Below are 23,617 nucleotides of genomic sequence, written 5' to 3' on the forward strand. Positions count from 1 at the left end.
CATGATAGAGAACTGGACCATCAGACTGATTTACAGATTAGGTTCTGGTAGAATAATTGATTTAATGACGCTGATTTAACCTGGTTCTGATGATTAAACTGGTTCTGATATGATTTCTAATACATGCTGATGCATCATGATGGACCTTCAGAGAGAACTTATCACCATCTGGTTCACTGCAGCGTCAGAAATAAGTTCTGGATCACGGTTTATGATCAACAGAACCATGGAGACGGTTCTACACTGAAACCAGAGGATCTCAGGCTGATCCTTGTTCTCTGCTCAGCAGACCCAGAGTTAACCTCTGACCTCCATCATCTGAGATCTTCGGACCACTACCAGGTCAGTGAAGACCCATCAAACTGGAACCAGTTCCTGCTTCAGACGCCCTGAAAACATGAAATGAATCTGAAGCAACGTGAGGCTGGTTTCATGCAAACATCTGAAGGTCTCTATGGAAACAATAAACTTTATTAACATTAATTAAAACCTGTTGATCAGAAATCTGTTGCTCTTCAGGATTAATTGTAGCTGCTGGAAAATAAACTGAATTATTTCTTTCTTTTAAAATAAATTAACTCAGTTTCTGATATTTAGAGTGAAAAATATTTAAATGTTTAGTTTTATTAATAAAAACATCAGATTTCTGATCTCCAGCAGCTCAGACCTTCAGTCTGGCTTCAGCTGCTGTCTGACTCTACCTGGACACTAATGATGTCACTGCCTCCCTGCTCTCTGATTGGCTGCTGGGTGTGTTGGGTTCCAGCAGCTGGAGAACTTTCCTTCAGTGAAGCTCAGAGTTTAGATGAAGATGAAGCTGCTGCTCTTCCTGTGCTCGGTCCTCTGGACCTCTGCTGATGGTGAGTTGATACTGGTTCTGATGGTGAATTTAAACTGGTTCTGATGGAGAGTTTAACCTGGTTCTGATGGTGAATTTAAACTGGTTCTGATGGTGGGTTTAATCTGGTTCTGATGAGGAGTTTAAACTGGTTCTGATGAGGAGTTTAAACTGGTTCTGATGGAGAGTTTAACCTGGTTCTGATGAGGAGTTTAAACTGGTTCTGATGAGGAGTTTAAACTGGTTCTGGTGGTGAATTTAACCTGGTTCTGATGAGGAGTTTAAACTGGTTCTGATGGAGAATTTAACCCGGTTCTGATGGAGAGTTTAACCTGGTTCTGATGGTGAGTTTAACCTGGTTCTGGTGGTGAATTTAAACTGGTTCTGATGGAGAGTTTAAACTGGTTCTGGTGGTGAATTTAAACTGGTTCTGATGGAGAGTTTAACCTGGTTCTGATGGTGAGTTTAACCTGGTTCTGATGGTGAATTTAACCTGGTTCTGATGGTGAGTTTAACCTGGTTCTGATGGTGAATTTAAACTGGTTCTGATGGAGAGTTTAAACTGGTTCTGATGGTGAATTTAAACTGGTTCCGATGAGGAGTTTAAACTGGTTTTGATGGTGAATTTAAACTGGTTCTGATGGAGAGTTTAACCTGGTTCTGATGGCGAGTTTAAACTGGTTCTGGTGGTGAATTTAACCTGGTTCTGATGGCGAGTTTAACCTGGTTCTGATGGTGAATTTAAACTGGTTCTGATGGAGAGTTTAACCTGGTTCTGATGGCGAGTTTAAACTGGTTCTGGTGGTGAATTTAACCTGGTTCTGATGGCGAGTTTAACCTGGTTCTGATGGTGAATTTAAACTGGTTCTGATGGAGAGTTTAACCTGGTTCTGATGGTGAGTTTAACCTGGTTCTGGTGGTGAATTTAAACTGGTTCTGATGGAGAGTTTAAACTGGTTCTGGTGGTGAATTTAAACTGGTTCTGATGGAGAGTTTAACCTGGTTCTGATGGTGAGTTTAACCTGGTTCTGGTGGTGAATTTAAACTGGTTCTGATGGAGAGTTTAACCTGGTTCTGATGGTGAATTTAAACTGGTTCTGATGGTGAGTTTAACCTGGTTCTGATGGTGAATTTAAACTGGTTCTGATGGAGAGTTTAAACTGGTTCTGATGGTGAGTTTAACCTGGTTCTGATGAGGAGTTTAAACTGGTTCTGATGAGGAGTTTAAACTGGTTCTGGTGGTGAATTTAAACTGGTTCTGATGGAGAGTTTAAACTGGTTCTGGTGGTGAATTTAAACTGGTTCTGATGGAGAGTTTAACCTGGTTCTGATGGTGAATTTAAACTGGTTCTGATGAGGAGTTTAAACTGGTTCTGATGAGGAGTTTAAACTGGTTTTGATGGTGAATTTAAACTGGTTCTGATGAGGAGTTTAACCTGGTTCTGATGGAGAGTTTAACCTGGTTCTGATGGTGAGTTTAACCTGGTTCTGATGGTGAATTTAAACTGGTTCTGATGGAGAGTTTAAACTGGTTCTGATGGTGAGTTTAACCTGGTTCTGATGAGGAGTTTAAACTGGTTCTGATGAGGAATTTAACTGGTTCTGGTGGTGAATTTAAACTGGTTCTGATGGAGAGTTTAAACTGGTTCTGGTGGTGAATTTAAACTGGTTCTGATGGAGAGTTTAACCTGGTTCTGATGGTGAGTTTAACCTGGTTCTGGTGGTGAATTTAAACTGGTTCTGATGGAGAGTTTAACCTGGTTCTGATGGTGAATTTAAACTGGTTCTGATGAGGAGTTTAAACTGGTTCTGATGAGGAGTTTAAACTGGTTTTGATGGTGAATTTAAACTGGTTCTGATGAGGAGTTTAACCTGGTTCTGATGGAGAGTTTAACCTGGTTCTGATGGTGAGTTTAACCTGGTTCTGATGGTGAATTTAAACTGGTTCTGATGGAGAGTTTAAACTGGTTCTGATGGTGAGTTTAACCTGGTTCTGATGAGGAGTTTAAACTGGTTCTGATGAGGAGTTTAAACTGGTTCTGGTGGTGAATTTAAACTGGTTCTGATGGAGAGTTTAAACTGGTTCTGGTGGTGAATTTAAACTGGTTCTGATGGAGAGTTTAACCTGGTTCTGATGGTGAGTTTAACCTGGTTCTGGTGGTGAATTTAAACTGGTTCTGATGGAGAGTTTAACCTGGTTCTGATGGTGAGTTTAACCTGGTTCTGATGGTGAATTTAAACTGGTTCTGATGAGGAGTTTAACCTGGTTCTGATGGTGAGTTTAACCTGGTTCTGATGGTGAATTTAAACTGGTTCTGATGAGGAGTTTAAACTGGTTCTGATGGTGAGTTTAAACTGGTTTTGATGGTGAATTTAAACTGGTTCTGATGAGGAGTTTAACCTGGTTCTGATGGTGAATTTAAACTGGTTCTGATGGGGAGTTTAACCTGGTTCTGATGGAGAGTTTAACCTGGTTCTGGTGGTGAATTTAAACTGGTTCTGATGGAGAGTTTAACCTGGTTCTGATGGTGAATTTAAACTGGTTCTGATGAGGAGTTTAACCTGGTTCTGATGGTGAGTTTAACCTGGTTCTGGTGGTGAATTTAAACTGGTTCTGATGGAGAGTTTAACCTGGTTCTGATGGAGAGTTTAAACTGGTTCTGATGAGGAGTTTAACCTGGTTCTGATGGTGAATTTAAACTGGTTCTGATGGAGAGTTTAACCTGGTTCTGATGGAGAGTTTAAACTGGTTCTGATGAGGAGTTTAACCTGGTTCTGATGGTGAATTTAAACTGGTTCTGATGGAGAGTTTAAACTGGTTCTGGTGGTGAATTTAAACTGGTTCTGATGGTGAGTTTAACCTGGTTCTGGTGGTGAATTTAAACTGGTTCTGATGGAGAGTTTAAACTGGTTCTGGTGGTGAATTTAAACTGGTTCTGATGGAGAGTTTAACCTGGTTCTGATGGTGAGTTTAACCTGGTTCTGGTGGTGAATTTAAACTGGTTCTGATGGAGAGTTTAACCTGGTTCTGATGGTGAGTTTAACCTGGTTCTGATGGTGAATTTAAACTGGTTCTGATGGAGAGTTTAAACTGGTTCTGATGGTGAGTTTAACCTGGTTCTGATGAGGAGTTTAAACTGGTTCTGATGAGGAGTTTAAACTGGTTCTGATGGTGAATTTAAACTGGTTCTGATGAGGAGTTTAACCTGGTTCTGATGGAGAGTTTAAACTGGTTCTGGTGGTGAATTTAAACTGGTTCTGATGGAGAGTTTAACCTGGTTCTGATGGTGAGTTTAACCTGGTTCTGGTGGTGAATTTAAACTGGTTCTGATGGAGAGTTTAACCTGGTTCTGATGGTGAATTTAAACTGGTTCTGATGAGGAGTTTAAACTGGTTCTGATGAGGAGTTTAACCTGGTTCTGATGGTGAATTTAAACTGGTTCTGATGGAGAGTTTAACCTGGTTCTGATGGTGAGTTTAACCTGGTTCTGATGGTGAGTTTAACCTGGTTCTGGTGGTGAATTTAAACTGGTTCTGATGGAGAGTTTAACCTGGTTCTGATGGTGAATTTAAACTGGTTCTGATGAGGAGTTTAAACTGGTTCTGATGAGGAGTTTAACCTGGTTCTGATGGTGAATTTAAACTGGTTCTGATGGAGAGTTTAAACTGGTTCTGGTGGTGAATTTAAACTGGTTCTGATGGAGAGTTTAACCTGGTTCTGATGGTGAGTTTAACCTGGTTCTGGTGGTGAGTTTAACCTGGTTCTGATGGTGAATTTAAACTGGTTCTGATGGAGAGTTTAAACTGGTTCTGATGGTGAGTTTAACCTGGTTCTGATGAGGAGTTTAAACTGGTTCTGATGAGGAGTTTAAACTGGTTCTGATGGTGAGTTTAACCTGGTTCTGATGGTGAATTTAAACTGGTTCTGATGGAGAGTTTAAACTGGTTCTGATGGTGAGTTTAACCTGGTTCTGATGAGGAGTTTAAACTGGTTCTGATGAGGAGTTTAAACTGGTTCTGATGGTGAATTTAAACTGGTTCTGATGAGGAGTTTAACCTGGTTCTGATGGAGAGTTTAAACTGGTTCTGGTGGTGAATTTAAACTGGTTCTGATGGAGAGTTTAACCTGGTTCTGATGGTGAGTTTAACCTGGTTCTGGTGGTGAATTTAAACTGGTTCTGATGGAGAGTTTAACCTGGTTCTGATGGTGAATTTAAACTGGTTCTGATGAGGAGTTTAAACTGGTTCTGATGAGGAGTTTAACCTGGTTCTGATGGTGAATTTAAACTGGTTCTGATGAGGAGTTTAAACTGGTTCTGATGAGGAGTTTAACCTGGTTCTGATGGTGAATTTAACCTGGTTCTGATGAGGAGTTTAAACTGGTTCTGGTGGTGAATTTAACCTGGTTCTGATGGAGAGTTTAACCTGGTTCTGATGGTGAATTAATGTGGTTCTGATGTGTAAACAGGTTCTGACTAACTGTGATCCAGCAGGTTCTGCTCCAGTTCTACATGAGGACCTTCGTATCACTGGATGTTCAGATTCTGATGGAGAGTTCATGTATTCTCTGGATACTGAAGAGATGTGGGTCGCTGACTTCAAGAAAGGAGAAGGAGTTTATCCTCAGCCTCCTTTCATAGATCCTATAACATACCGGGAAGGAGTTTATGAATCAGCTGTGGCTGATCTTCAGGTCTGCAGATTCAACCTGAAGATTAGGCGTGAAGCCATGAAAGGAACTCCTCTGGAACGAGGTAAAGACACAAACTTTAGTTCTTTTGTCTCTTGGGTTTAAACCAGTACAATCAGAACCAAGCCCAGTTCTCTGGATCAGAACCAAGTTTGTTTAAAGAACTATTAGTTAAAATGAAGCATTCAGTTTCATTCATATTTAATCCTTTAATAAAATGTTTCATATCATCTTTATTCACCATAAACCATCATAAATCTTCTGGTACCAGAGGAGAAAGTTCTGGTGGATCGTTTTAGTGAAAAGATCAATAATTATAAAGAATAAATCAAATAATAAAAACATCTTCATCCAGTGAAGCTGTTTCCATGTAAACATGTCAGATATTAAACAGTATATTAATAAATAATTTTATTTTCATATTTAATCTGAATTTAAACCTGAGAAAAATATGAAAAATGACATATTTTAAGTTGAGATTCTTGATTTAGTTTAAAACACTGAGATTAATTAAAAGCTGGTAGAACCAGATAAACATTTAATTAACTCTAAATTTAACTGAGATTATAATTTCATCAGATTATAAATCATAAATCATGCAGTAAATAAGCAGCTGAATATTTAAATGTTATAAAGAATAATTTATTCTAGAAGAACTGATGATGAGACTCAAATGTTGGACAGAATTACTGCTGAAATCATAAAGGTTCATTTTATCACACTTGGTTCTGAGAGAAGGTCCACCAGAACATCCAGCTGTTCTGTTTTCTGCATCATCTTGGTTCTGATCAGGGCCGCCTGGGGTTGGTTCTGGTCTCCAACATGTTAACAGGTCAGAGGTCAGACGCACAGGTCAATGACTGTAGAATCTCAGTCATCCAGGAACATCCTGAGAGCTTCAGTAGAACACTACTGGACCTCTGCTCTTGGTTCTTGAAGATGTTCCACCTCAGACCCAACAGTCTTATTAGGTTCTGAATATGATTGGAATTAAAATGTTTAGAACTAGTCAATAACCCAATAAGGTCACTAATGGGTCACTAGCCATGAAGATCTGTGGAGGACACATTCATGTGTGGATGAAGGTTTCTGACCTCCTGTGTAGACCTTCTAGAGGTCTTCTTCATCCAGAGAACATCAGATGTTGCTAATGTTCTGGGTTCTGCTCCTTGTTCCCTCAGAATACACCCAGGACAGGTTCTGATCATTAAAGAACTCCAGCAGCAACATGTTCCTGTTTGTTCTGGTCACAGATCTACCTTCTCTCTTCACAGATCCTCCATCCACCCCGATGCTCTACACCAGAGATGAGGTGGAGCTGGGAGAGAAGAACATTCTGATCTGTCATGTTTCTGGATTCTATCCGGCTCCTGTCAACGTCTCCTGGACCAAGAACGGACAGAAGGTGACTGAAGGAACCAGCATCAACGTTCCCTTCCCCAACAAGGACAGTACCTTCACCCAGATCTCCAGACTGGACTTCATCCCTCAGCTGGGAGACATCTACAGCTGCTCAGTAGAACATCCAGCGCTCACAGAACCTCACACCAAGATATTTGGTGAGGAACCTTCATGCAGCAGAACAAAGTGTCTCCTGCCTGATCCAGATGTTCATGTCTCTGTTTTCTGTCTCCAGATGTGGAGGTCCAGATCCCTCAGCCCAGTGTTGGACCTGCAGTGTTCTGTGGAGTCGGTCTGACCATCGGACTCCTCGGTGTGGCGGTCGGGACCTTCTTCCTGATCAAAGGAAACGAGTGCAGCTGATTGGCTGCCGCTGATGATGTCATCATGACCAGCTGCCAATCATGACTTTAGATAAAACTTTATTAGATCTTTCTATCTGTTAACCTGAACCAACGTCTCTCTGAAACATTGAAACATTAATAAAGTTCTGATAAATCACTGAGATGACCTGTTATCTGCAGCTGGATCAACTGTTTATACAGAACCAGAACCTCTGGCTCGGTTTCTGGGCCCAGTTTCTCTAAATGTTGCTGTTTCCATCCTTCCTGTTCTGTATCAATGTTTTCTGATTTATTAAAATCATGTTTATCATAAACTGTCTGCTGCATCTCTCCATGTGGTTCTGATCCACAGCTGATAAATAATAAACACACCTAATAAAAATATTCACACCGCTGTAATTTTTTCATATTTTGTCCTGTTTGTTTTACTGGGATTTATGTGACACCAGCACCAGGTTGGGAGGAAATATGAAAATGATTTATGATTTTAAAGATGTTTCTACAAATAAAAACGTTAAAATGTGGAGTTTGTTTCCAGGACAATGAATTTAATTCAGTTTATTATAAAACTGATCCATAACTTGTCAGAACTGACTTCATAAAAACATCCAGTTCATCTCATCCCAGAAATCATTTTTAACAGATTATTAAGAACATTTAGATGATGTAAATTACTGCTTTCTAATTAACTGGGTGGAAGTCCAACCAGCAGCTTCTCAGATCAAACCTTTGACCTACTGACTGGTTCTGGTCATCTTTAGGAGTCTGGATCTAACTGGTACCAACATGACAAAGACTTGTTCCTGTTCTACTGAATATAGTTTATCATCATAACTCAGCAACGTGTTTATTAATCAAACTGATTAAAACCAGAGAGTGAGACGATCCTGTGGTTGTTTCCATGATGACCTCCAGAACTTCATCAGAACTTCCTCCTGGTTCTGGTCTTGGAAGCACATGAAAAACATTTAGTATTTTTAGTCCAAATCATTTCTGACTGAATCAGGATATATTTTATGGATGAAGCTGAATTAATCAGTGATTTCTGAGCTGATTTATAACATATTATTTATAATATACTTTAACATCATGCAGCTGGAGCTGCCCAGGTGGAGATGATGGTTCTACGGCAGCTGCTTGGTTCTGACCCACCTGGACTTTCTTCACAAGATGGAGAACAAGGAAGCTCCAGACCCAGAAACCCAGTTTATGTTCAAGTCGGACCTCATGTTTCAACACCAGCTTCATTGTTCTGTTGTTTTCTACCAGCCGGGCCTGTTGGACCAGTTAGACCAGTTGCTGGAGGTCCAGTGAAGATACAGGAAGCAGTAGTTATCATCACAGGAAGTACTTTAACCTGTTCTAACATGTTAACATTATCTACCTTCCAGCTTTATGTTGTAAAACTCTGGATTAAAAAATGTTTTTTATATTAAAGATTTTATTTCTTTTCACTCATTTGAATTTTTATTCTTTTAGAAAAACAGAATTTGTTTCTAACTTTCTATTATTTTCTGATTCCATCATTTAAATATTAAATCAGATCTCGAGTCGCCTTTTAACCAAATACTTTTTACTCTTACCTGAGTACTTTACGGATACTTTTTAATGTCTACTTGAGTAAAATGATGTTGAAGAAGTTCTTCCATCTCTGTAGATGTTCATCATGTTCTGGTCCAGGTCCAGAAACCTCCTGTAGCCCAGCCAGAGTCTTCATCAGTTTTCTCAGGTACTCATGGTCTGACGGGTTGGGTCAGTCTCTGGCTGTCTTCATCCAGCAGGATCCACCAGAACCAGCATCTATTGATGAGAGGGTTAGAATGGGTCTGAGGTTCTGAAGATGAATCCAGCTAACTGCAGTATTTTAATTCATCATAAATCATCTCCTGTTAAAATAATAACTAATAATGATCAGTTAATAAATATTAGTATTCAATCAGCAGCATTAATCCAGAAATATTAACATGTTTTCCTGATAAATAATCTTCATCAACACCAAACTGCTCAGAAACCTGAACTGTTGATCAGCAGTTCTACCCAGCAACTAGTGACGCAGCGTCATGTGACCTCCGGGTTTTTCCAGCAGCTTTCAGTCAGACTCAGGTAGTTCTTCTGCTGAAGCTGACAGAGAAACATGTCTTCATCAATCCTCTGCTGCTGCTTCCTCCTCTTCATCACTGCTGCAGGTAGGATCAATACGTCACTTAAATATGGATCAGTACTTTAAACTGGGTCAGTCTGGTCAGCAGCTTGGATCAATGAATCAATGTATCGATGACTGGAGTCAGATTATTATTTAATCTAGAAAATATTCATAAATACAATAATTATCATGAATGAAGCTCAGCTGCTGACAGTTAATATATTTATCATTAAAACGTTAAAAATGAATCAATGATTAATTCATCAGTTCATGAATCTGATCTACGATGTGAGCTGTACTGAAGTTCAGTTCTGGTTCTGTTCTGTTCCTCAGATGGATTTGAGAGTTATTCTGTGACTCGTTGTGAGTTTACCTCCACTGAGCTGAAGGACATCGAGTACATCCGGTCCAACTATTACGACAAGTTGGAGATCTACAGGTTCAGCAGCAGTTTGGGGAAGTTTGTTGGATACACTGATTATGGAATCAAGCAGGCGGACTACTTCAACAGTCAAACTTCATATATTGAAGGGTTGAAAGCTCAGAAGGATACCTACTGCCTGAACAACATTGGTAACGACTACCAAGCTGCTCTGAGTAAATCAGGTGAGTGTTTGTGTTGAATCATCTCCTGATGTTCCTCAGATCATCTCTGACTCCAGATCAGCTCCAGATGCTTTAAACTTCTCCTTCATCAGATTCTGATGTTTTATTCATTAATTATGAAATTATTTCTATTTAATAACAGATTAAATTAAACCTCCTACTGCAGCTCTTTCTTTACATGAATCTCTTCACATTTTATAAACTCATTTTTTATCATTTTTATCTGTTAGACACTAAATTATCTGCCGTCACATTAATCTGCCTGGTAACAGATGACACTGCAGTCATGTGATCACTTGCTGGTTTCTCTTTTTAATCAGATTAAAAGATTTGGACCAAAACATTTATGAAACAAGTTATATTCTCATTTAAATTCATTTCTAAAGATTATAAATAACCTGCAGCTTCATTTATTTGTTAGGAAACATTTAATTAAAGAGAATCTCAGTAGAAACTAATTAGAGTCGCTGGTTTATCATTTTAATATCAATAATAAGGATGAAACGATGCAATCAAACCTCAATTTAATTCAGTTTTTAATTTTAAAATCCCAACTTTGATTCTTTCGATTTTTTCAACAGTTTCTTTTTATACGAAATGAATATGACTCAATTTATATCCGAAATATGTTTCTTTTATTTTAACATCTACATTTTTGTCCTGGTCATAAACTGTAACTGTTCAGTAAAAGAACATAAATTAAAAAAAATATTACAAGACATAAAAATGAACTAATTATTTTGACAGTTTTCTTCGTTCCAGAACTAAACATGAATAAAAATGTACAACTGATTTTATTATCACAAATCCTTTTATGATCCAAAGTTGTTATTTTTATCATTTGAACATTTATGTCTTTATATCAACCTGAACCTTTCCTAAAATAAAAAACTTACTGTAACACATTGAAACTGGAAAATAAACCATAACTTCTATAAGAGTAAATTAGCGCTTCTTTGGCATATTTGTTTTAAAGAAATACCAAAATGTCCACATTCTCAGGCCAAAGCTGCGATCTTTGAAAGTTGAGAAGACGTGTTGACTTGGGACAGACGTTGCTGGTGTGTTGAGGTTTTATTTAGCAAGAGGAGAAAGTTGTGGTACCAGGCCTGTTCCTCCAGCCCAGTGGACCAGTGGGGAGGTTCTGAGAGGTAGATTCCTTTCTTCTATATCTGGTGATGATGTGCAAATGTGTGTCAGTGTAGTTTGTCCTCTTACTAATCTTCCTGTGGTGCTGTAGGTGGCGCTGTGGTGCCAGCTAATATGTTGGAACATGTTGGTCGTACTACTTGAGTACATTATTAGTGTCCTGCAAAGCTAACATGCTGTCTTTGTCCTGTCAGCAGTTTTCTCACCATTTTCATTTGTAAATCCAGGGACTCCAGAATGCTGCAACACTGTTGACCTTAAATTAGCTTTAGGGTCCTGAGACTTGAACTCGTTTGCTGCTGCTGCCAAGCTGGTCTCTAGTCTCTAGTCTGATTAATGGCGCTGCCGCCATCCTCAAACACAACGACGTCTGGCGCAAAATATCAACTAATTTACGTGAAAGGACCTCGTTTACAGCTGGGGTTAAAAGGCCGGTGTGAATAGATTCTTTTATATCGTTTCACATTTTAAACAGCTTAACTTGATTTTTTATTAATCATTACAGTCAGTCAGTCATTTTCTACTGCTTCTTCCATAGTGGGTCATGGGGGAGCTGGTGCCTATCTCCAGCAGTCTATGGGTGAGAGGCGGGGTACACCCTGGACAGGTCACCAGTCCATCGCAGGGCAACACACAAACAACCAAACACACACTCATTCATACACCTAAGGTCAATTTAGAGACCAATTAACCTAACAGGCATGTCTTTGGACTGTGGGAGGAAGCTGGAGTACCTGGTGAGAACCCACGCATGCACAGGGAGAACATGCAAACTCCATGCAGAAAGACCCCCGGCTGGGAATCAAACCCAGGACCTTCTAGCTGCAAGGCAGCAGGTCTACCCGTCTAGGTCCAATCGTTACATCCCTAATAAATAATAATAATAGTATGAAAGTAATAACCCCATAAAACTTAGAAATTTGTTTTTTGTTGAATAAACTTGGATTAAATTCAGTATTAAGATCTAATTTATCCAAATAAAACCCAGAGGAAAATATTATGATAAAAATATGAATTATTTGTCTTTATGGATTAATTTTGTTCATTTAAGCAAAACAAATATTCATCGAACTAAACATCAGTTTAATGAACAAAGTTATCTGAATATTTGATGAAACTAGACATTAATTTTAGTCTTTCATCTAATTTACACTAAAACACTCGTCTGAAGGAACTTTAAATGAAACTTCGAGGTCATAAACAGAAACATTTAATCAGTTTAATTTAATCATACGGACAGAATCAGAATGAATTATAATCCAGTATGATCCTAGTTATTAAACAATGAAGTTAAGTTCAGTTTTATGATATAAATTGGTTAAAAAGCTTCGATCTAAAGCAGGAGGGTCAAACTTTACAGGAACCAAGTCTTAACCAGACAAAAAGAAATCAAATATGATTAGAAGCTAGAAATAAGAGGGAAAATCAAATCAATTTAATATTTATCTGAATTTACTATTATTTTCATTTTTTATCTTTTAAAAACTAAGAAGCAGTAAATTAGAAACTGGATAAAACCGTAAAAATCAACTCATTTATCAACATTTTGATCATTAAAATTAAATCTATGATTGTTTAAGATTCATGTTAATTTCTACATCCAACTCATTAATAAAACTTTATATTTCAATAACAACATTAATCTACCTGCAGCAGTATTAATTTTCACTCATATGTCACTTTATCAATAATCACATAACTAACAGCTGCAGCAGCTCTTCTGTTTTACATTTTTTAAAACTACTTTAAAACTTTTCTTTTGTTTGGGAAATGAAATCAGAAATGATCAGTTTTTAAAGTTTAAAGCTAAAAAATGAAATTATAAAAGTGGTAAAAACTTGTAAATTAGCAACATTGTTGAGACAGTGACAGACATTTATTAAAGTTTAGCAAAAAAAACAAAACAAAATCAATGTTTTATTGTGAATTCTTTGATTTGTCACAAAATTTGAACTAATTTCTATGTTCCAGGACAGTTTTTGTTTCTTATAAAAGCAAATAAATGAGTCTAAAATATTCAGATGACCTCCATCAGCCTCTACTTGTTGAAGAAATAGAAATAAAACAATCTATGTTATTTATACGAGTGAAACCGATAAATCACAGCTCTTCTAAATTCAATTTCAATTCATTCAGTTTGATTTCTATAAAACTAAATGACCACATGTTGTCTAAAGACTCTTTAAAACTCTTGTCTTTACTAAAGAACCAGTTGTGTTTCCAGCAGGACTGAAATTTTACTCGTAGTTTTTGTATTTGATGGTTTTTGGGGGGTTAAACAAAGCTTTTTGGAGCCTCTGCAGCCATCCAGGACGTGACGTCACCAGAACCTCCAGCTGAGAAACAAACTTTCTTCTACGTGATCTAATAAAGTTTCTTCAATAATATCATTTCACTGCCTTTTTATGGAGCCTCAGACGTTTAAACCCCTGAAAATAAATCTCCAAGAAGTCCAGATTCAGTCTGAAATGAATGTTTGTGTTCCAGTGGAGCCCTACGTCAGAATTCACTCTGAGGCGCCCTCTAGTGGTGGCATGTTGGTCTGCGGCGTCTACAGCTTCTACCCCAAAACCATCAAGGTGAGCTGGCTCCGGAACGGACTGGAAATCACCTCTGGTGTCACCTCCACCGAGGAGCTGCCAGATGGGGACTGGTACTACCAGGTCCACTCCCAGCTGGAGTACACGCCCAGGTGAGTTCACTCACAGGTTCTGGTCCAGAAGCCCAGTTTCTAACTCTGGAATCTGAAACACCTGTTAGTGTGAATTCAGGACTGACTGTACATGTCCTGGTCTAATTCAGTCTCCACCAGTTCTGATCCAGTTTCCACTCAGTGCTGTTGGTTCATGTTGCTGCAGGTCTGGAGAGAAGATCTCCTGCAGGGTGGAACACGCCAGCCTGAAGGAACCTCTGATTACTGACTGGAGTAAATATCTGCACATCTCTACACCTGTCTGTCTCACCTGTCTCTGTCTCACCTGTCTCTGTCTCACCTGTCTCTGTCTCACCTGTCTCTGTCTCACCTGTCTCTGTCTCACCTGTCTGTCTCACCTGTCTCTGTCTCACCTGTCTCTGTCTCACCTGTCTGTCTCACCTGTCTCTGTCTCACCTGTCTGTCTCACCTGTCTCTGTCTCACCTGTCTCTGTCTCACCTGTCTCTGTCTCACCTGTCTCTGTCTCACCTGTCTCTGTCTCACCTGTGTGTCCTCAGGTCCATCCATGCCTGAGTCAGAGAAGAACAAACTGGCCATCGGAGCTTCAGGACTGATCCTGGGTCTGATCTTGTCTCTGGCTGGATTCATCTACTACAAGAGGAAGGCCAGAGGTCAGACCAGTTAAAAACCAGTTCAGACCAGTTTTAACCCAGTAAACATGACGACAGACTCATTCTCACACGTTTGAAGTCACCTTACAGAAAATTTGACTCATTTAATGTTTCGCCAACATTTGTAAACCATCCTTTATCCAAAAAGGTCAAAGGTCTCAGCCTGGTAACCAGAGGTGGAGACTCGAGTCACAAGTTTAAAAAGTTTCAACTGGACTTAAAGAAGTTATAAAAGACTTTGGACCTGACTCGGACATGAACCCTTTGACTTGAAACGATATCTGACACCAAACAGAAATAGACAGCGGACCATCTGCTGCCGTTTGCCGATATTTTCTCCTCTTGTTGCTTCAACCAGCTTCTGCTACCATGTCGTTTAACTGCTTTTCTTCTGCTTTTCTTCTGCATCCTATGGTGACAGTGAAGACTCTGATGCTGCTACGCAGGTCTTGTCATCCAGGTACCAAACAGGTTTGCTCTAAGTTGGAAAAACTCTAAAAATATTTGCAGCAGCATCCAAACAGGAAGGACAATAATGTTCAGGCACCTTTAGTAAGGTTTTAAATCCTGACAGACGTAGCTGACCCACCAGGGTCCAGACCACATCCAAGAGAACCAGTCCTGATGGAGAACTGAACCCACCTCCAACACCACAGTGGGTCACTCTGAGAAGGTTCTGGATCAGACGGGGATCTTCTGTCAGCCGAGACCCGATGGCGCCACCAGCTGGGTCAACATTCAGTTCTGATACCAGAGCTACCATGGACCATTGTGTTGGATGATGGACTCAGAGCAAAATGCTCTGATATGGAGAACAGCTGTGATGTTCTCCTTAAAGTCATCATGATGTTTGAGTTTCATTAATATGTCCCAAACGGAGAGATTCCTGATTATTTATTAAGTGTCAATTATATATTTCAGCCAGTTTATTGTAACGTCTCATAACCTCAGATCGTTACCATAGAAACAGCTAAATGTTGCAGGAAGCTAGCTCTCCAGGACCGGACTTGGAGACTCCCAGATTAACAACCAAGTTTGGGTTTTTTCCACTCACTAATTTAATCATGGAGTCTAGAAAAACTCTCAGGTTCTGACTCAGATTTAAACTCAAAATGATTCCATCCAATCTGCTTTGGACCAGAACCTAAACACAGTCAGCGGATCACAGCTTGCAGACAGCAGAACCATCATGATGTTTAAAAGATGGATTTGTTTTAAGACTCAAAATGAAAACTTTAGGACTTGGACTCGACTCAGGACTTGTAAATCTTGACTTGTGACTCGTGAAACAATGACCTGGTCCCACCTCTGCTGATGACACCCATATTGTGGAACCAAACCCGTCCTAACCAGAATCTGTTTCCATGGCGATCAGTTTGAAGGTCAGTGTTTCTGGATCATTGTGTCTCATGTTGTCTGCAGAGGTTTGCAGTGGGACACGACTGGGACCAGTCTGAGGTTCTGACAGAACCATCTTTCCAGTTTAATGTAGATGTTGGTTTCTCAGGGAACAGAACTCTCTGGTTCCTAATGATGCAAAGAAAATCCAGTTCTAAACATTTTAACGTTAGCTTATATTCAGACCAGTTTTAGATCTTTACAACCAGTTTGGACCATGTTGGTTCTGATGTAAGATCACTGTGTTTTCCTTGGTTCTGCTGAAAGCTGGGACTGGTGTACTGGTCAAGTTGTTAATTTTGTCTTCTTCTGTTTTTCCAGGACGTATTCTGGTTCCAACTAGCTGAGCCTGGACTGTGGTCCTGGTTCTGTCAGATGTTTCAGCTGTTGCTTCAACCTGCTTCCTGTGTCCAGCTGACAGAAGATCCTCATCTGATCCAGAACCCTCTCAGAGTGACCCACTGTGGTGTTGGAGGTGGTTTCAGTTCTCCATCAGGATTGGTTCTGTTTGATCCGGTCTGGACCTTGGTGGGTCAGCTGTTTCTCTGCTGTTTAGTTCATTTATAATCATCTTCATTAATAATCTGAAACCTTCAGAACCTCTGATCATATTTTATGAAATCTTTGTTGTTTTAAATCCAAATAAACTGTCAGAACCTCTCATCTGGCTCGGTCTGTGTTTCTTTCACCTGGACCTCCTGATATGGGTTCTGTCATGGCACTCGCTGGTCTGACTGGGAGAATCCCAGCTTAACTCTGGTGACTTTAGTGTAGCAGCAGCTGATGGAGGAGCTTGACCCACTCTGCTGCTCTGACCCGGTTCTGAAGGTTTGCTGGGAGGAACGAGGGGCTGTGAAGCAGACCAGTGAGATGTTTGAGATATCAGTGATATTTAAATATTAGTTCACTTTGTAATGTGTCTGTAAATTAATTTTCCATGTGCTCAGATTAGATGTTTCTAGATTAAGGCACATTTTCACCATTCCTGATTTACTCACCGATCATCGTCTACATTGATCACACTGAGCAGCTGATCACTGCGGCTCCAAGCTCCATTACAGCTCTGGATGTAAGATGGAGCCGGTCTGAGCTGCACCACAGCTAACCTAAAGGTTAGCTTCACCAACCCATGTTCCACTAACTAAAAAAAGATTATTGAAGCTAATGCTAACAGCTCACTGACTCCAGGAAACAAAGAAACACAGTTAGACAGTGTAGTGACCTCAGTGGAAAGATGGTCTTCTCTCTAAATGATGGTTCATTGTGTCTTTATTGAACGTTGATTTGCTATAAAACTGGTGAACACACAGCAAGAGCTACAAAAACACAAATAATCCAAATAAGTAACATTTTAACGCCCGTCCTAACTTGTAAACCATGTTCTGGTGCACATAAAGGTCATCAGCATAAAGTTAAAATACTGGCTGACAGATACTTTATTGTCCCTGTGGGGAAATTTATGGTGGACTGCTTGTGCTACGATACAAACTGCCTCCATAAATGTGGGATGAATGAAGTATTTTTGAATTTGAATTGAATTTGAAATATAGAACACAAAAAACATACATTAAATACACAGTAAATGCAGAAATGGCACATACTGTATCGTTCCGTTGCTGAATAAAACACAGATTGCACCTGTGATGATCAAATTAAAATGTTGTCCTTCTGACCTGACAATGGCTTCCACCTTCCTTTCTGCTCCCTCTGGTTGGTCATCCCCACTGCATTTACAAGCTAAAGAGGAAATGCGCCTGAATAAAAAGTGTTTCGTTTCTCTTCCTGTCCCTGGAACCCTGCTGGTCCAACAATTTGTTGCAGAGGAGCCCAGATGTCTGCGTGAAAGTTAGGTTGATTCTCACCTCTGCTCTTCCTAGACGGGGTACCAGGCCACATGGGGTTGTTGTTAAGCTGATATAAGGAAGTGTCAATGTTTGTCTCATTGGATTTGATCTCGGCTCTGCTCAGTAACACGTCTGATGCTGTAAGATCTGTCTCCCTTAAGGCTAAATTAATAAAGCTGATTAAATGGTTATCAACGTTCTCTTTCTTTAGAAAATGCAACTTTTCTTCAACACACCAGATCACACATTCCTAACAAACCAGCAATCAGACCAGAGCATAACATGACAGTAATGAATCTTCATACTATATGCCTACCTTATTTATTAAATAAATTTGTTGCAATCCTCAGTTCACTGCGTTTTTGGTCGTCCTTTATTCTGTTCTGCTCAACATCAGATCCAGTTGGGACGGTTAAAGGCTTCACACTCGGAACACAACGAGACCCATTTTTTTTTTGTGTTCTTTCAAATTTTTCAAGTTGTGCTCAGATTTCTGTATTATAGGACTTGCAAGGAGCATTGGGGTCATCCTCTGGATAATCCATGATTTTAGGTCCGGATCAGTCTCTCTTTCCTTCTTCCTGTATATTTTTGTTCACTTCAGCATCATACTCTCTCTGAACATCAAGTCAAAGCTTAAAAATAAAAGACGTTGACGTGTTCTTTTTTGCTGTGGTGGTTCAGCGTCTTGATCAGGCCGACAAAGGGAGGTGGAGTCCACTCCATGCAGCGGTAGCTTGTTGTCAACAGATCTACAAACCTTCTGTCTACCATAGATCTACAAGTTTCTGAGTGAACTCTGCCTAACTTACAGCTGTTTCAGACTCTTCAACACGGCATTCATCCTGAGGCTGAACAAGAACTTCATTTTCTTTTCTTTTTTCAGCTCTAGAGGCCTTTATTTTTGATAGTAGGTAGACAGGAAGGAGGGGCAAAGAGAGGGGGAGACATTTGGCAAAGGTCGCTGGGCCCAGGACTCAAACCCGGCACGGCCGCTTCGAGGACTATAGCCTCTATATGTGGTCGCGCGCTTAACCCCTACGCAACCAGCACCGCGCCAGCAGAAGAACCTCATTTTCACTTGAAATAACTTGAAGAAAAACTGAACATACTTTGTAACTGCAATTCAAAACTGACTTCAGCTAGCTGCTGCGTCGCATGATGACGTCTTGTCACTAGAACACCTAGTAAGCCAATAGTGAACTCTTCGACATGCCCACAACAGAAAGGAACAAACTAGTAAACTTAAAGTTGCCAGAACCTAGTTTAGCGGGAGATAACGGTCCGCTAACAGTCTCTAAAGTTAGCAAAAAGGCTAATCCACTAAATGAATAATTAGTTCCATTGATAACCGTTAGCAGATTAGCAGGACTGTGCTCACCACTGACCATAACCTATTAATTAACTCTGTTTTCCTGAAGACTTGATTAGAATATGATTAATGATATTTCCTGCTTCTGATTGGCTCATGGTTGCTGCAAAGTTGACTTTTCCTGTTGCTTTATTTTTATTCAAATGTGAACTTGAGGCTGAGGGAACTAATGTCTTATTTCTTCTGTCCACTGTACTGTGTTGAGAATTAAAATCATTTAGTTTCATATATGTGTTCAGTCTGCATGTGTGAACATAAAACTGAGATTTAACATGTGTGAGCCTTAGAGAGAGAAGTCAGAGGTCACAGCAGGCTTCAGGCTGGAGCAAGGGTGAACACCAGGTTAAGATGTTCCCAGCAGGCTGTGAGCAATAAATGTCGGCTGTTGGGCATGGTATAGATAATAAAGTATTCACATAGGGGTTGTCTAATTTACAGCACTGACACAGACTTCGTAATAATTCTTGGAGCGGAGGGTCAGTCAGTAAGCTTTGAAGTAAAAGGTATAAGAGGTTTTAACATTTATAGTAAGACAGACCATTCAGTTAAAGACAGCCTCACTTTGCTGACACCTGAGCTCTCCCTAAGGGCCTTTAGGTAATTTTCTTTTTTGTATCATTCTTTTTGTATTCATTTTTGCATTAGAAATAATTGGACTTATTATTTACCAAATTAAACTTGTGTTAATCTTAATTTCCTGCTCTTCTTTGTTCTTTTTCACGACATCCGGACTGGGAGAGGTTGAGGTTGCAAGGATATCAGTGATAGCGTTATTCTACCTCAACAACTACTACTACTAATAATACTTATATTTCCCCTGTGTATACAGGCAATCCATCTATGATCTGTCTTCCTTGTGCTATTCCTATTCTCTGGCTGAATTTATTGAGGCATCTGGGTAAATCTGGACATAATTATCAGAGGGTTAAATCTTTGCATCCGGTAGGATCCGTGGTGGTGTTACTGGTGCTGCTGCTCATCACAGTCGGCCGTTGGCGTGGAAGTAGAAGGAAACTTGAATTGAGCTTACAGTGAAATGAAAAGCAGATTGATGAAGAGTATGTAAACGGATTAATCGGAACCCATTTAAAGTTCTGTGATTCGAGCTTGGATTTATTTGAATTTTGTGTAACAGATTTCCCAGTGAGTTCCCAAGTAGCTTACATGGTGTTAGCATGCTAATTGAGTTAGCAAAGGGTTGAATCCTGCTAAAGGAGTTCCTTATTGCATAAAAAACCATGTTGTTTAGTTGTATTATTCTGGATACTGATGTGCTGCACTGTTGGTTGCACAGATATACGAGAGTTTTTGAATTAACCAATTTATTGTTATACTGAGAAAGAAATGTTCTTTTTTATATGTGGAGATTGCATGTGTTAATGGGGATCTGGGAAATTAGTTACTAAACTTTCATATGAATGCAAATTTGTGTAGAGTTGGAGATTAATTGTCCTGCACATCTGTGCAGGGAGTTTTTTCCTTGGAGGTTTCAGCAGGAGTGAGTCCTTACCTGGCTGTAGCTCAGAATCAGAATCAGAATCAGTTTTATTGCTAAGTTCGTACATACAAACAAGGAATTTGACTCCGGTACACTTTGCTCTCTGGTTTTGTTTTTGCATTACAGAATATACATATTTACAATTTACAATTTACACATATATAATAGAAAAGGTGCATTTGTAACATCTGTATGATGTTGTTTTGTTCTCTATTAAATGTTCATCAGAGAAACAGCCTGGAGGAAGAAACTGTCTCTGTGGCAGCTGGTTTTAGTGAACAGTGCTCTGTAGCGCCACCTGAAGGTAAAACTCTGAACAGTTTATGTGCAGGGTGTGTGGGGTCTGCAGAGATTTTAGCAGCTCTTTTCTTGACCCTTGACCTGTATAAGTCCTGGATGGAGGGAAGGTCAGCTCTCTGCAGTCCTGATTATTCGTTGCAGTCTGGACCTGTCCTGTTTTGTGGATGATCCAAACCACACTGAGATGGATGAAGACAGGACAGACTGAATGATGGCAGTGTAGAAGATGACCAGCAGCTTCTGTGGAAGGTTGAACTTCTTGAGTTGCCTCAGGAAGTACAGTCTCTGCTGGACCTTCTTTCGAACAGTGTCTATGTGTGAAGACCATCTCAGGTCCTCAGAGATGGTGGTTCCTAAGAACCTGAAGTGGTCCACGGCCGATACAGTGTTGTTGAGGATGGTGAGGGGGGTGTATGGGGGTGGTGTTCTCTGAAAGTCCACCACCATTTCCACAGTCTTGAGTGGGTTGAGTTCCAGGTAGTTCTGACCGCACCAGTGTACCAGCCGATCCACCTCCTGTCTGTATGCAGACTCATCACCGTCCTGGATCAGTCCAATGACAGTGGTGTCATCTGCAAACTTCAAGAGTTTCACGGACGAGTCCGATGAGGTGCAGCTGCCTGCTTTCATTGGTTCCCTCTGTGACTGGATCTTCTACCAAGCCACACCATCGTCCTGCACATCACCTATCCTGGACCATTTTCTGTTTCATGGACTTAATTAATAAAATTTTTTTTTTTTTTGGACATTGAGTTTTTTAGATCTTAGAAGTATTTTTGAGTTCTTACCTTGGTTGAATTATTTGTGTACAAGAAGGAAGGCCTGATGGACCTTCATTGTTTTAATGTTGAGTCAACTGGTCATGTGTAAATAATTTAAATAGATTCTATTCATTGCTGCCAATCTGTTGTCGAGTGTGTTATTTGGGGTGGATATCTAAACCTGTGTCCAGGTAAAAAATTGACAGACTCCTCATTGAACCTAGAGTAGATACTCCGTTTGGGTTTTCTGTACTACATAGTTGTGTTACAGAGAGTAGCAGTATAGAAGAGGTTACACTTGCAAGTTAATCCAATAATTTATGGCCAGTTGTGATCTGCACACTTCTGGCAGCTTTTCTCCCACCTCTGTTCTGAGTGGTGCTGTTGGGGCGGTTTTCAATGCTCCTGTACATATTGCTAGTACTTGATGTTCTATATTTTCCAGTTTTTCCAGATGTGTTTTTGCTGTTAACCCATATTCTGTACTGCCGTTGAGGTCATTCATTTTGGTCGGATAGGCCAACTAGGCTGCACAGTATACACAGGCTACATGGTTTGACATCGCAGCTCAGGGATTATAAAACCCACGGGAAAATATACTTTTTTTTTGCCATTTCCAGGAGGTCTCAGAGGACAACACCCCTCACTGTGAGAAACACCACCCCCAAGTAATTTTGTTCTGTTCATATTAAACCAGATAGGTGCATTTAGAGGTCTGGGCAGGATGAGTCAGTTAAGGTGATTTAGTTAATCTAAGTTATCGACTTGTTGCTTTACTGATTGAAGTGTTTTATGCTGAGCTGTGTTTTGATTTGCTGCTGAATCGTATGTGGTTCATGTTTTTTCCGGGTTTATCCCAAATCAGGAGTTAGAAGTTGGACTTTTAAAAGTTTTTCATTCAAAGCAACTGCGGTCTGGGCCTCGACTGACTCTTTGTTCCAGTTTATTGCTGGAGATTTTCCACTGAGTTCCTACCTCAGAGTTTATGACCCTTTGTCAGGATTTGGGGCGTTCAGCTGGTTGAGGTTAAAGGGGCGTGGCCTCACCGTTTATCAACTGATCGCTGATCGAGACATCATCACCAGGAGCATTTCTTTTTATTTAACCCAAATTACACATTTTGTCCATAAACTGCTGGTTTGATCTTCATAGACACTAAATGCATATATATATATTTCTTTTATTATTATTGTTAGGTAGTCATTTTTATTCCCTTTGTGTAGAACGGTGCTTGTTAGTTAGGTGAAGGTTTTTGGACCAGAATAAAAATCAATAAATCTTCATATGGATTAGAGGCGACTGTGGCTCAGTAGGAAGAGTAGGAGTTTTGCAATCAGAAGGTTGTGAGTTCGATTCCCACTTCCTCCTGCCATATGTTGATGTGCCCCTGAGCAAGGCTCTTAACCTCAAGTTGCCTACTGATCTGCGTATTGGTGTATGAATGTGTTAGTGAGTGCGATTGTAAAGTGCTTTGAGTGGTCTGTATGACTGGAAAAGTGCTATATAAGTTCAGTCCATTTACCATTTATATAATTAAGAGAAGCGTTTGTGTTTATTTCGTGTAAGAATGATTTATCTGTCAAAACAAGGTCGAAGTTCCTCACCTTTGGTGAAGTGGTTGAATAAACAGTGACAGTTGGTGGTTCTGGTTAATAATTTATCAATTATTAATGATGAATAGCTAATTGTAATCATTAAAGAGCTTTGAGCTCATAATTACATCACCAGAGGACATCTCTGATTTCTATTCGTAAGTAATGAATAATGAATCAATAATCATACTCCTTACACTGCCATAATCAATGTTTAATCTGATCGAATCCTCTGGATTGTCTACCTGGTTTTCCATTCTGTCCCATTTACATAGTACCAGTTTCTTCCAGCCGTTCTGTTCAAAAAGTATTTGGCCAAAGGTCATTCATATTCACTTCCATGTTTGTTCCAGCCC

At 39.8% G+C, this 23,617-nt stretch overlaps 2 protein-coding genes and 1 long non-coding RNA gene across 4 annotated transcripts; 2 read left to right on the forward strand and 1 right to left on the reverse strand.

The window, feature by feature from the left end:
* The first annotated feature begins 784 nt into the window (after positions 1-784).
* LOC124880292 (HLA class II histocompatibility antigen, DR alpha chain-like) lies at positions 785-7,657 on the forward strand. 2 transcript variants are annotated; one of them, XM_047385341.1, is made up of 4 exons: positions 785-860; positions 5,332-5,592; positions 6,803-7,087; positions 7,165-7,657. In XM_047385341.1, the coding sequence occupies exons 1-4, from the start codon at positions 806-808 to the stop codon at positions 7,290-7,292; spliced, it is 729 nt and encodes a 242-aa protein (XP_047241297.1). In that variant the 5' UTR covers positions 785-805; the 3' UTR covers positions 7,293-7,657. The 2 variants fall into 2 exon arrangements, with proteins under 2 accessions (XP_047241297.1, XP_047241296.1); XM_047385340.1 differs by having other exon boundaries at positions 797-860; positions 5,329-5,592.
* A 773-nt stretch (positions 7,658-8,430) lies between these two features.
* LOC124880294 lies at positions 8,431-9,453 on the reverse strand. The gene is made up of 3 exons (XR_007041289.1): positions 9,286-9,453; positions 8,857-9,073; positions 8,431-8,572 (listed from the first exon to the last, which is right to left on the reverse strand). It is a non-coding gene; the product is annotated as an uncharacterized LOC124880294 (long non-coding RNA).
* A 30-nt stretch (positions 9,454-9,483) lies between these two features.
* Positions 9,484-16,555, forward strand: LOC124880980 (HLA class II histocompatibility antigen, DR beta 5 chain-like). Its single transcript, XM_047386450.1, has 6 exons — positions 9,484-9,514; positions 9,726-10,022; positions 13,659-13,863; positions 14,030-14,097; positions 14,383-14,496; positions 16,216-16,555. Exons 1-6 carry the CDS (start codon positions 9,484-9,486, stop codon positions 16,239-16,241), a joined length of 741 nt encoding a protein of 246 aa, XP_047242406.1. The 3' UTR covers positions 16,242-16,555.
* The last annotated feature ends 7,062 nt before the right edge of the window (positions 16,556-23,617 follow it).

The sequence above is a fragment of the Girardinichthys multiradiatus genome, chromosome 14, assembly GCF_021462225.1.
Source record: "Girardinichthys multiradiatus isolate DD_20200921_A chromosome 14, DD_fGirMul_XY1, whole genome shotgun sequence".
NCBI classification, from domain to species: Eukaryota; Metazoa; Chordata; class Actinopteri; order Cyprinodontiformes; family Goodeidae; genus Girardinichthys; species Girardinichthys multiradiatus.